The sequence below is a fragment of the Tremella mesenterica genome (assembly GCF_000271645.1).
Source record: "Tremella mesenterica DSM 1558 unplaced genomic scaffold TREMEscaffold_21, whole genome shotgun sequence".
NCBI classification, from domain to species: domain Eukaryota; kingdom Fungi; phylum Basidiomycota; class Tremellomycetes; order Tremellales; family Tremellaceae; genus Tremella; species Tremella mesenterica.
In genome coordinates, this window is record NW_006711245.1 from 224,213 (window position 1) to 236,953 (window position 12,741).

At 48.3% G+C, this 12,741-nt stretch overlaps 2 protein-coding genes across 2 annotated transcripts; one reads left to right on the forward strand and one right to left on the reverse strand.

The window, feature by feature from the left end:
• Positions 1 to 3,598: 3,598 nt before the first annotated feature.
• TREMEDRAFT_66390 (uncharacterized protein) lies at positions 3,599 to 5,396 on the reverse strand (the record flags this gene model as incomplete). Its single annotated transcript, XM_007008439.1, has 3 exons — positions 3,599 to 4,180; positions 4,795 to 5,064; positions 5,112 to 5,396. 3 exons carry the CDS (start codon positions 5,394 to 5,396, stop codon positions 3,599 to 3,601), a joined length of 1,137 nt encoding a protein of 378 aa, XP_007008501.1.
• Positions 5,397 to 8,711: 3,315 nt separating this feature from the next.
• Positions 8,712 to 12,312, forward strand: TREMEDRAFT_66391 (uncharacterized protein; the record flags this gene model as incomplete). The annotated part of the gene is made up of 5 exons (XM_007008440.1): positions 8,712 to 8,762; positions 9,000 to 9,343; positions 10,107 to 10,276; positions 10,378 to 10,911; positions 11,897 to 12,312. The coding sequence occupies 5 exons, from the start codon at positions 8,712 to 8,714 to the stop codon at positions 12,310 to 12,312; spliced, it is 1,515 nt and encodes a 504-aa protein (XP_007008502.1).
• Between the last annotated feature and the right edge of the window lie 429 nt (positions 12,313 to 12,741).

Here is a 12,741-nt window from a genome sequence, read left to right on the forward strand (position 1 = left end):
GCAGGGCAAATTGGGGTCAAAATGACGTAAAACGGGCCCTGACCCAACTTTCTTTTTAAGTTCTCGGAAAGCTGCTTCGCATGGTTCATCCCAGGAGAATACTATCCCCTTTCGTGTAAGGTCATGTAGAGGCTTGGCAATATGTGCGAAGTTTCCGATAAAGCGCCTGTAGAAATTGACAAAACCTAGAAATGATTGGACGTCCTTGACCGATTTGGGAGTTGGCCATTCCGCCACTGTAACCTCTTTCTTGGGATCCATTTCCACTCCTCCCGGTTTGATAACATACCCAAGAAATTCAACACTGTCAACATGAAATTCGCATTTGTCATGTTTAGCATAGAGCTTGTGTTGACGGAGTCGTTCAAGCACTTTTGTAACGTCCTTGATGTGAGTCTCGACATCCGGAGAGTAGATTAAGATATCATCTAAGTAGATGATCACCGAGCGATCTAGCATGTCGCGAAACGTATGGTTCATTAAGTGTTGGAAAGAGGCTGGCGCATTCGTGAGTCCAAACGGCATAACCCTATATTCGAATAGGCCATACCGCGTTCTAAATGCCGTTTTCCATTCATCCCCTTCTGCTATCCGCAATAGATTATAGGCTCCCCGAAGATCGATCTTGGAGTAGATCTTTGCATTCTTCAATTGGTCCAAAAGGTCGCCGATTAGGGGCAATGGATGACGGTTCTTTACTGTTATCTCATTTAGTCGACGGTAGTCGACACACAAACGCAGGCTCCCGTCTTTCTCTTTGACAAACAGTATTGGAGCTCCTGCGGGGCTCTCGGATGGCGTAATAAAACCTTTGGAAAGGTTTTCTTCTAGATATTTCCGGAGGGCGTCTTGTTCAATTGCGGACAGGGAATAAATGGGTCCGAAAGTGGGTGTTTTCCCTTCAATAAGGGGAATACGATGATCGAATGGTCTATGTTCAGGAAGTTTATCGGCATCCCCTTTTGAGAATACGTCAAGAAACTCCCAGTATTCGGGTGGTACAATATCTTTAGGGCTTGTGCTGATCTCTGGTACTGCCCTTGCGTATAGCGCACCTTTTACATCTTCCGGATCGTTATGTTGATTAAACGATTCGGGGCTGATGATATTCAATTGCTGAATGTGGTTATCCAAGGTGGACGGCCGAGGTAGCAAAATTCGGGAAGCCCAATCGATAATCGGATTCATTTTGTTCAAGAAAGTCATGCCTAGTACGATTGGTGCCGGGTGGATCTTTGTGACCATGAAGGTAGCCTCATAGGGTTTGAAACCTTTGCCTAGTAGTACCCGAAAATGTATCTCCTTCGTCAGAAGGCGAGTAGTGCCGTCTGGTAATCGGAGTTGTTCTGGTATAGCTTTTTTAATAGGTTTGAATCCGAATTCGGCCAAGAATCCTTCGTCTACGAAGTCCACTGTAGCACCACTATCTACCATGGCTTGGGTTGGGACTTGTTTATTGCTGAGTACGACAACAGGGATAGTGATAAGCTTGTGTGGGTCTTTGGATACTGGAGACCCCATAACGGAACTGGGTAAGGGTAGAACCGGTTCCATCATCATAGAGTTGAAACTGACTCGGTGGGTCGTCGCTTCTTGTGAACTCTGATTGGTCTCCGTCGTGTCCTTGTCCTGATTGTTATTGGGGCCTTCGATTGTTAGACTTTTTAGTCCGATCCGGTTTGCCCCAGTCGCTGGCGTGGGACGCTTCTTCGCTTCTGGGCAGTTGATTACCATGTGATCTGGACTTCCACAGTACAGACACAGACCATTATCCCTCCTATGTTTCTTTTCCTTGAAAGTCAAAGACTTTCTCTCATTGTCGCTTTTCGCTTTGGGGTTTTGTGGTTTTCTTTCCTTATTCTCGTTGGTCGTGTTCTGCTGACCTGACTTAGATTTCTGGAAAGTACTATCCGAATTACCTTTATTGTTATTCGAATTGTATTTTGTGTTGTCCTTATTCTGATGATACCCTCCTCCAGAACTGTTATTACCGTTTGACGATACCTTTACCCCGTCGAGGTGTACGTAAAGGCTAATAGCAGCTTCGGCAAGGTCCCGAAGGGTTTTGGGTTGGTGTTCGCGGTTCGCGAGAGCTATGCGTATCTCTCGCGACAAGCCTGATTCGAAAGCATCCTTTAGCGCCCGGTCGTCCCAGTCTATGTCCGCGGAAATCGACAAGAAAGACGAATAATAATCGGATACCGATTTGTCTTGACGAAGTCCTTTTAGACGTTGAACGGCGTAGCGATGACGATCAGGATCTCCAAACATGCGTCTAATCTGTTCTAGGAATTCCTCCAGTTGAAGACACCAAGAGGGCTGTTCGGATTCCTTTTTGATGAAGTAGGCCTGCCACCACGTCCCTGTGTTACCTCTTAGGTAACCGGCGGCCCATAATACCTTAAACCTATCACTCATAGTTCCTCCCCTAATAGCCAGATAAAGTTTTACTTGAGCTACATATGCGTCTACCTTCGGCCCTTGGCCGTCAAACGTTTCGGGTGGTTTGACATCTAATTTGTGTACGTCGGCAGCCAACATGTCCTGCGAGACACGCGGGTTGACATCGTGGGTGTCGAATGTGCCTCCCCGGAAACGTTCGGGGTGAGTGGTCGAAAATGGAACATTGTCGAAGGGTGTTCGCAAATGCGAAGGAGCTCGGACAGGGGTTGTCGCAAGTGGAATGGTCTGGTATTGATCGATTGGCGGGTTACCGTTTATAGAATGGAATTCCTCTGGGTCCGAAGGGATATTGACCGATTTCGGATGGGTGTCTTCCATATTACGAGTTATTTCTACCGAAATATTTTGAGTCCTATTAGGGGGTGACCTGTGCGCTGTAGGTTCCCTAATAGTGTTATCATTTTCTTCAATGTTCCTTCCGCCTTCTGTGTTGACTACTGCAGAAGCGGTTCGAAGAGCTTCGAGTTCAGATTGTAATTCTGCGATCTGTTCTTGATATAGCTGTCTCATTTCTTGGAGTTCTGCTTGTAGGTTTCGGCGATCGTGTCTTTCTGCGCGCGTTTCCTCTAAAACAGAACCTTCAAGAGTTGGAGAGGTTAGTTGGGACATTGTTGAGAACGGTACTGTGGTGATCGAAGAATCACCTAGGCTTGCTTGGTACAAGTAAGGTCGAATGTATTTTATGTCAGGACCAGACGTTGAAAATAGTCTGCGTCTATGAGCTATGGCTATAGGGCCTCGTAGGGAACAAACCTAGTGATGTAGTTTATAGTTAAGTGATGTAGTGGATCGAAGAGACTATAAGTCGATGAGATCAAGTGGCAAAAGATTTGCTAAGTGACGAGAAAATACATTCGACAAGACATCTACGAAAAAGGGGTGTTTCTATATACTAAAAAGTGAGCGGAGTGATACCGAATCTACGGAGTAAATGTGGAAAGTGATATGGGGTGTAAGAGCGAAGGAAGACGGAGATAGATGAGGGACACGGAGATGAAGAAAACGTATAGCATGGTAAAGAAGTGGCGATTAGGTAGGACAGGAGAACGGAGGACGCCGTAGCGGGATTAGTGAGACGGGGACGGGAACGGGTAGGTGGAGTACGACTTCTGCGTACGACTCTTGAGGAACCCGTCTATAGGTACCCATAATCCTGACACATCTCCCCCAGTGTTTCCCTTGACTCTGCGAGCCGTGCCTCATCTAGTGATGTCACCCGCGGCCGCAGAAGCTGCAATCCGGGGTCCGAACGGAGCAATGTTCCAACACAAACCGGAGCAACCTCTTCCAGAGGAAGATCAACATCCAACTCCCATGCAGCTTGCCATAAAGAGGCCATGAGACCAGCGATACCGTGCGTCTCTTCTCCCAACCCATTCAGGCGTCCAGTCTTGTAGACTGAGTCCAGGGCCCAGGCATACCGAGAAGTTTCATGTCCTAGTGACAACCTCAGCTTTGAGGTAGAGGGGATGAGCGGTGTAGTCTTGGTCTCATCAGCGGTCAAACAGAGAAATCTGGCAAAGCTCCCTGAGAGGATCACAAATCGATTCTTGTGGGAGAGAACATTTGGCAGGATATCTTGAAATGTGCAGACAGCGTTGAATAGATCCTGACTTCTGAAATGCGGAGGTAACAACCGATTATACACTGGCAGACACGGTGTAGCTGGGAACCCAGGGGTAATGGAAGGAATGTCAGTAAAATCCAATTCTTCGGGCTGTCCATCAACTTGGCTGAACGTGATGCTGAGCAGTTTGTCATTAGAGGGAAGTTTGAACGTAGGTGAACGCAATGTAGGTGGCGGCAATTTGATATTGGGAAGGGGGATGATCTTGGAATCTATCTCAGTGACAGGCATGCTGGTTTGATCACTGATTTATTTACGTCCGGGTGGTCAAGAAAGAGAGTTAAATGTGGGGGAGATGTGGGTGATTACTTGGAAAGTCAATTGGAATCAGTGGGGATGTATAGGGTGGGAAGGCTGAAGGAGATTTTCAACCGGAGTTTCAAATGTTAGAGAAAGCAGTGTTCAGGTAGGATTCAAGAAGCCCCGCTCGGGTTGTCTCAACTAATGTACGTCCCTCCGCGCAAACTGTTCAAGAGTCTTTGGAGGAATAAGTCCATATTGACTGGTGTAACACCTGATCAGACATGCGACAAGGAGGGTGCAACAGAAGAGCTCCCAAAGTCTCATGGTGCATCATTTCTCCATCTACTCGTATCCGCCGTCCATACTCCCCTCTCCTATGGGAATGGATGGTTCATGCATGTTGGACAAGAGGAGAAATGTTCACCTCGCTGTCCGGCTTGCTTGCTACGGGGATGTTTCACTAGCTCATCAGCTAGTGTTCTCATCGCCGGTGTAGGTGGTCCCAGTTTGTCAGCACGAGCGAATTTCAACTGTTCCAAATGGTACATTACTCCCAAAACAATATGTGTGAGACTCTTCTCCTTGGCAGTGGGTGTCATGATCATCACCATAACAGTGACAGCTTCGAGTAGATGTCTGGTCCACCTTGAATCATTGGACTGCAGAGCCTCTGGAGCTACTGAGAGTGTATTGAGCGCCTCAAGTGCAGTGAGAGTATATTTGGGTAGATCCTGATACCATATATCTTCATCTATCACAGGCAACCTGTCCAGCTGACCAAAGCCGTTCTTCTCAATGCTGACCAAGCACATGTGTCACCTTTCAGAGGCTCATGTATTTTCAGGCGGAAGAGGTCAAACCTGGCAAGGCTAGTCTTAATCACTTCCTGCAAGTCTGCAGCTGTTTTATAATCCACTGATCTCTTTGCTGAGTCATTCAAAACAGTGTCACCACTTGTTGTACACAGGTTGCTGGTAAAATGAGAGACATACCCCGGAGGATCCATCACCAGGGGGTTGCGGTGACCCATGATTTCCAGGCTGGAAGGTTGATCTGGACACATGTTACTGTCTTGACGCAAAATGTTCATCTCTGACGAATGTATGATGGTTGAGACAAAAGTCAGGGGCACTGAGAAATCTGCAGTTCAAGTGGCGAATTGATAGTCATTGGTAGACATTCCCTGGCAGAATTTGCCAGACGGTGTTTGTAGACGATGAACGGAGTGTCCGCACCACATTTGAGCCATGGGGACGCGACCCGCGACCGATTCACATACCTAAACGGTCATAATTCCTGTGCTTGCTTTTCCTTCCTGGAGGCCGTAGAATTTACCACGCTGGTCAACGTGGGAAGATGGGACATTTAAGGGATACCACACCCTGCTTCTCCGGCATTGTGTGTTCGGAATCTTAGATGTCTCTCACTAATTTCGCGTGTCCCAGTTTGTGGTCGTAGTCGGGTTGATCGTGTTTCCAACTCCCATGAACTTACAAGGAAGCGGACGTCTCGAGGATATAACACCAGCCAAGAACGTAGTTGTCTTCCTTCCAAATTCGCCTTTGTTCGATGGTCTCTCAATGGGGCTATCAATAAGTGAGAGAGCCCGCTAGCAGCGTCTGGAAGAAAGGGTGAGACGAAAGAGTGAAGTGGGTGCAATCAGACAGAGTTCGACCGGCATTGACAAATGTATTTCCAGGGATCATTGAATACACATAGATATATATATAGTCATGCAGCATATGAAGTGCGAACAAGGTGGATGATGACCATGGTGTCCTCAAAAGAGACAGAAACACTGTTTGGAACTGGGGAAGGGGGGAGAGAAGTAAGAGTGTATGGCAAGTTTACCTGAATCCGTAAGTCAGCTCGTGGCAAATACAAGGGTTTTCGATGTGTGAAGTATGTGGTCAAGTGAACACACATAGTGTTAGCCAATAGGACCGCCAAACCCCCCCTAAATAATTACCCCTTCCATCAAATATTTCTCCATTCAACTTATCCTCTGAACTTTATTTGATCGTCTCTGGTCTACTGCATGTGAGTGGAATGTGATAAGTATAGAGACATGTAGAATCAATGCACGCCCTTTGTCCCCTCTGTATTATCAACTAATCATCAGCAAACATACCTAGATTCCGTCTTGGTGTGAAGCATTCTAGAATAACTTCTTCTCACTGGGCTACCCCAAGCGCTCCGCTTTGCTTGTATGACTTGGGACCTGGCGATCCTCGGTCTTCTCGTACTTGATGTAATCTGAAAGAACGGCATGTAGGGCGGTCAACAAGAGGTACACAGAGAAGAGTGTCGTTAAAAAAGGCCGAAGGGGGAAATGAAGCGAGTCCGCTTCATGACGGTGATTCAACTCGAAGGGTCAGGGGACGTCCTGTTGTCATATCAGACATGAAAGGCCGAGTCTCCTAGACATAGACAACAGGGGAATGGGGAATGCTGCTGGATGACATAGTCTACACGCGAGTCGAAGGTAGGGGAAGAGAAAGGGGAAAAAGGGGAAAAACTATGTCGAAAATGTCTTGTGAAACCTTCGTATCATTTGGGAACAGATGGCATGTACTCTGATCTCCGATGTATGCAAAGGTATGAATGGATTTAGTGGGTGATGCAGGTGATGAATCCGCTGAATGAGACGGAGGGGGCTATACATGTCAGACGACAGTACTCACTGTGTGACCTCGTCAATCCCGATACCAGAATTTGCTCCTGGACGTGTGCACCATCTCCCCTACCTCAAATTGCCACCTGTGCCAGATCCTCCACCTCCACGCTCGCGCAACACGTGTGCCGTCAAATTGTGGGGACAACAGAGAAGAGACCAGGCAAGTGCGATGAAAGGGTTGACACTTGAGGAAATGATCCTCCGGAATATCCACAAATCACCGTATATGATGTTATAGTAGGATCGTGTGGGATAGTCATTGGTCACCTATACGTGAGCAGCATCATCACAAGCTTTTGAGTAGAAGGAGATTTTGGGACCCACTATTGAGATGCCTCACCAGTCGTCCACCATTCCCTCTATCCTTCCTGGGTTGATCTCATACGATTGCGTCCCAGTTTTTACGCCTGTCCTCCAATCCCCAGTCTCTCATCCTCACACTTTCTCCATCACACTCTCTTCTCCGTCGATATGGAGCAAGAACTCAAGTCGTCTGAGTATGGACCGATCGGTGTGCGGTGAAGAAACAAGTAAGACGACAGGATGTCTTGAGGAAATTCGTCATCTTGGCCAGTCTGGTGTCATCAAAAGAGAACATGTCGAAGACTTGAGTATCTCACCACGACTCCCTACATGTCATATCTCTCTTTCTGTTCTACACTCCGCCGGGAGGAGATAGTACTCGGCTCCAATCGGGGAGATCAGCACTTGAGAAGAAGGACGGATGCTGGGGCGGATAGTGATAGCGTAGGACACGATGCGAACACTCGAACATCTTTGATCTGCCTTTCAGTTTTCCGGGCCATCCTATACCATGAACTATCGCATCACACAGCAGGTGTCAGAGTACGCCCCGTAGGCCGTAGGTCTCTACAGACATATCCCTGGTTGACGACCCCAGTATCTAACGGGAAAATTTGTCGGAACACTCACGACCTGGATATTGTTTCTCCCATCTCCTTCTCCCCCAGTCTCTTTGATCCATCGTTGGGCAAAGTGCTTGCACGTCACTCGGCTCAGCTTTTCCGCAATCCAAATGCTATTTTCCTACGTCCATTTGAATGCCGTCAATGTTGTCTCTACATTCCGTCGCCCCCACCGGTCACCTGCCCTCGGATTTGGCACTTTTCGACATCATATCTCGCTCTCTCCTTGATACACCGCCCACTAGTCCTCGCGCTAAATGATGATGTCATGGGAGAACTGCCATGACGGCGCCGACTGTACGCAACGTCGACTATATGGTGTTTGGAGACTATATCCCGTGGGAAGAGAGAGACGATCCATTCAGAAATGACCGAAGGCGGTGACGCAGGCGAGATGGTTTTGAGATTTTCCTTGGCGGCAAAGCCCGTGGTCGAAGGGGCCAGAAGGAGGATGGTGGAGCGACTGATCCATTGTGTGACGTTATGAATGCGGTGCTGACATCCACTGTTCGTCAATTCAATGGGCGATTCTGAGATTATGGGTGGTGAGACTACTGCGTTAGTGCTATAAATGGGTACCGCGATCCGTACGAGTACATTTCCCCGTCTTTTCACATTATTGGCAAAGTATATTGACTCACTGTAGACAACCAAGAGAATGAGCAGCACATCTCCCGCCCCTGAAAGCACAGATGGTGGTGCATCCCACACTTTTCCACAATCTTTCTTGGAAGACTTTGTGGATCGGCATTCCATTCAAGGAGACCCCCACACAATGGCTCGCATGGGACGCGGTAGAAGTGGGACAAGTGAGAGTGGGGGAGTTGTAAGTGGCTCCACTGCCAGGGGGTCTGCCCGCAAAAGTGGTACAGACAATTTCCTACAAGTACCCGAGATTCGGAACCGTATTGCTAGCAATCTTTGGAAGTGTACAAAACTGACTTTGTATGCAGTCATAGCAGAAAGTGGGGATCCGACATTTGCTCTTCGACTAAATTCAACCTCTCCCACAAACATTAAAGTGATGACAAGGCAATCAGACAGGCGTTTGAACACATACCAGGTAGAGGCACTGGGGGCTTTCAACTCTGTTTTCACGGCTTATGAGAAAACTGGTGCTAAACGTGATGTCAACAATATGGTGACAGCGGACAGGATCACAAAACTCATGCAAATGAACATACAGGCTGCATATGAGATGGATCCCCAAATGGATGGCACGGATGTCACTAATGAGTGTCTTGCTGCTATCTACAGAAGCCGCATACTGCAGTTTTTTACTAAACCTGAGGAGGACGCCAACCTGCCACATCTGAAGACGCTTGACCAGAACCTGGGGGCATATGTGGAGAAAAGTAACTCCAAGGGGGCAGGTGGTGCTGCAAGCTCAAGTCAAAGACAAGAGGGGTAATTGTTATGGGGTAACAACAATTTGAGGGAACTCCATTTTGTTTGACGGATCAGGATAAAGAATATTGAGAATGGAAAGCAGTGCGGCAATTAGGTAGGGACGGGTTTTCCGCTTTTGACATTTCCCCACTGGGTTTGCTCAAAGCGGTTTTTCACCTGTCCGAGTATGTACATAGACGCTGGCAGCAGGGAAGGAGTAGACACGGATGCCTGTAGACAGTATATAGTACATCAGCAAAGTACCAACTTTGCTGATTCTTGATACATCAATTGCAGAGGAGACACAATCCATCACATAGCACCGGAGTGTCACGAACCATGTCGTAACATCCCTGACAACTACCATCACCGTCCCTCCTTTCACCATCACAGAACCACTATCCACCACCGAACCACCAGCCAAATACGACAAAGTTATGAGAACCTAGGGATTATTTGTCACGACCACCCCGCCTAACGGAGAACTGCGGCGAAGTTAGGAGAAGGAGACCGAGGGAGAGCGGAGTAGGCGAAGTTAGGCGAAGTTAGTCGAAGTGAGCGGAGTAGGATACCGGGGATATGGCGAGGTACGATGAAGATGAGCGAAGGGGACTGAGCGCGAGGCTGTGCAGGAGTTGAGGGACATTCTATGAGAGGAGAGGAGAAGTATAGATAGTTTACAGATCGCTGAACTTCTTCAGCGATCCTTGATTGTTGTCAGTAGCGAGAGATATATTCAGTAGCTACAACCATCAAGTTAGGGAGAGCTACTACCAAGCAGTTCGATGCACTACAGCAAAGTTAGCCACAGTTCATCGACAATCATCTTATCATTTACCACTCGACGTATTACTACGGCGAAGTTAGCCGTAGTTCCTCGACGAGTACCCTGTCCTAGTGAGACATCAACGCCCCAATACGATGTAGTTAGCCGGGGTTTGTTGAGCGTCGGTCAGTAGAGAAGAAGAAACGACGATTGTGACAGTATCAAGGATCGCTCTTACCGATGACCCCTGCAGACCTCGGAGAAGTTTGAAATTGTATGCAGCCAGAGAGGAGAGTTACAAGAAGTATGAGTAGACCAGGAGAAACAGTAGAGGAGACGGAGAGGAGGATGTTGGAGGAATTAAGACAATGCTTGGGACCATTGCCTGGTGCAATTGATACCCCCAAAGGATCAACTCAAGGCGATGATTTCTATCCACCCCTACCTCTTGAACCACCCCCCCAGCCGACCGGACTATCAGAACCACCGACGGTGAGGACAGGTTCCGAAGATTCGGGACAGACTCCACGACCAAGGGAAGGGAACACAGGAGGTAGGCTAAGTCCGGCCGGGAGTGAAGTAGTAGGAGGAACTGAGGAGGAGGCCACAACTCAGAAGATGATGCTGGCGATAATGAACATGATGATGGAGATGAATAAAGATATGATAGCAGAGAGGAAACATCGAGAGGAGCAGGAGAAGAAGAAGGAACAGGAGACGGGTGGGGGGATAGTGTTACGGGGTAACAACGAATCGAGAGGACCCTATCGAGTTCGACGGATTAGGACAGAGGAAAGCGGGAGTTGGAGGCAGTGCTGCAGTAGGTAGGGACGGGTTTTCCCTTTTCAAGATTTTCCCACTGGGTTTGCTCAAAAGCGGGTTTTTACCTGTCCAAGTATGTACATAGACGCTTGCAGTAGGACTAAGAAGAGGAGACGGATACCTGTAGACAGTATATAGTACATTCAGCAAAGTACCAACTTTGCTGATTCTTCAATATCGTTCTTTGGCTACAGCGATTGCGGAGGAGACACGATCCATTAGCACCAGAGACCCTAGACTTCTACGAGACATCCATTGAGTTCGACCCAACCTGCGACCTAGTCATCGTGTTTCCAGTACCGTTACAGATAGTCAAGGGGATCTCTGAAGGGGTACGGCTCGCCATGGGAAGACAGGCTTCGGCGACCCCAGGGGTTGCTGAGATGAATGGAGGGATACAGCTTCCCCTCCCAGACCTGTGGAGGGGCGAGAGGTCAAAGCTCACAGCATTCATCTCAGAATGTGAAGTTCATTTCGAATCAACGCTCGCAAGTTCCCCACCGATCGAGTAAAAATCTTTTTCATGATCTCCCATCTACATGAAACTCCTCTTCTTGCCGTCCAACCGGACTTGCCTAAGGACGACCCCCCCGAACACCTACTAGACTACAAGAAGTTCATCCAATATCTCAAAACCAATTTCGGAGACCCTGACGAAGAAGGAACCGCCGCAAGGGGAATAAACGAGCTTTGACAGAATGGGTCGGCTTTGGCGTACTTTGCCACCTTTCAACGATATGTAGCGGTGTTAGGATGGGGTGATGATGGGAACCTTGTGGACCGGGCGAAGAATGGACTGAAAAGTCACTTGCTGGATGAAATCGCTTGCCACGGAAAAGTTTTCAAGACCGTCCGAGAGTTGATTGAGTTTGTGGTCCCCATGGACAATCGTTTACACCGACAAAGGGTGGAGAAGGAGAATGAGAAGAAGAGGAAGGAAGTAAAGGAACAGGGAGAGAAGAGAGAGGAAGTAAATAGGGGAGGGGAAAGGAAGGCCGAGGAGAAAGGGCAATCTACGGCGAAGTTTGTAGTGTTGCAACCTAAGACCACGAACTGGGGAAGGGCAATTCCGACGGACTTAGACGAACTAAACCGTCGTTGGCCGAGGCCCAGTGCTGATGAGGTGTTGAAACACAGGGAAGAAGGGAAGTGTACCGGATGTGGAGAGAAGGGACATTACAATCGGGACTGGCCTGTAATAGCGGCGAAGGTGAAGGCTGGGATCATCCCCGTGCGATCTTTTGGGCAAGGTGCCGGGGGAGAAGGGAGGTTTAGCACGGGAGGGAACGCTATCCCTCTTGGGGACAGGAGGAAGATCAATGCAATTGGAGGGGAGGAAGCGAGCATGGAAGGGCAGGGAATGGACGAGGAGGAAAAAGATGGGGACCCGTCGCGATAGGCTAGACTCGGCGGGTCCGCACTCATATTCTCTCAGCCACTGTCCCTATCCCCAGAAAAAGGAAAGCGCTGATGAGACCAGGTAAATGTGCATATAAATCAATAAACACCACTCCAAAATGTATAAACGATTGCCATACCCTAAACCCTTCCCCCTGTAAAAATCAACCCAAGTCTAATGTGTATATTGGAGGCATCAAACTAACAGCCTTGTGGGACACTGGAGCAACCTGTTCATACATCAGTCCCAGGGCAGCTAAGAAGATTAGGAAGGAAAAGAGAAGATACCCCGTGAGTGTACCCGTTCACATGTTCAACGGCTTGGTTAGTGTCGCTGGACCCATTACAGAGTTCGTCAAAGTGAGTCTGGGTGTCGAGAAGTTAGGCAAAGTTCGCCAAATAAAACTGGACGTTACCACCCTTTGTGACG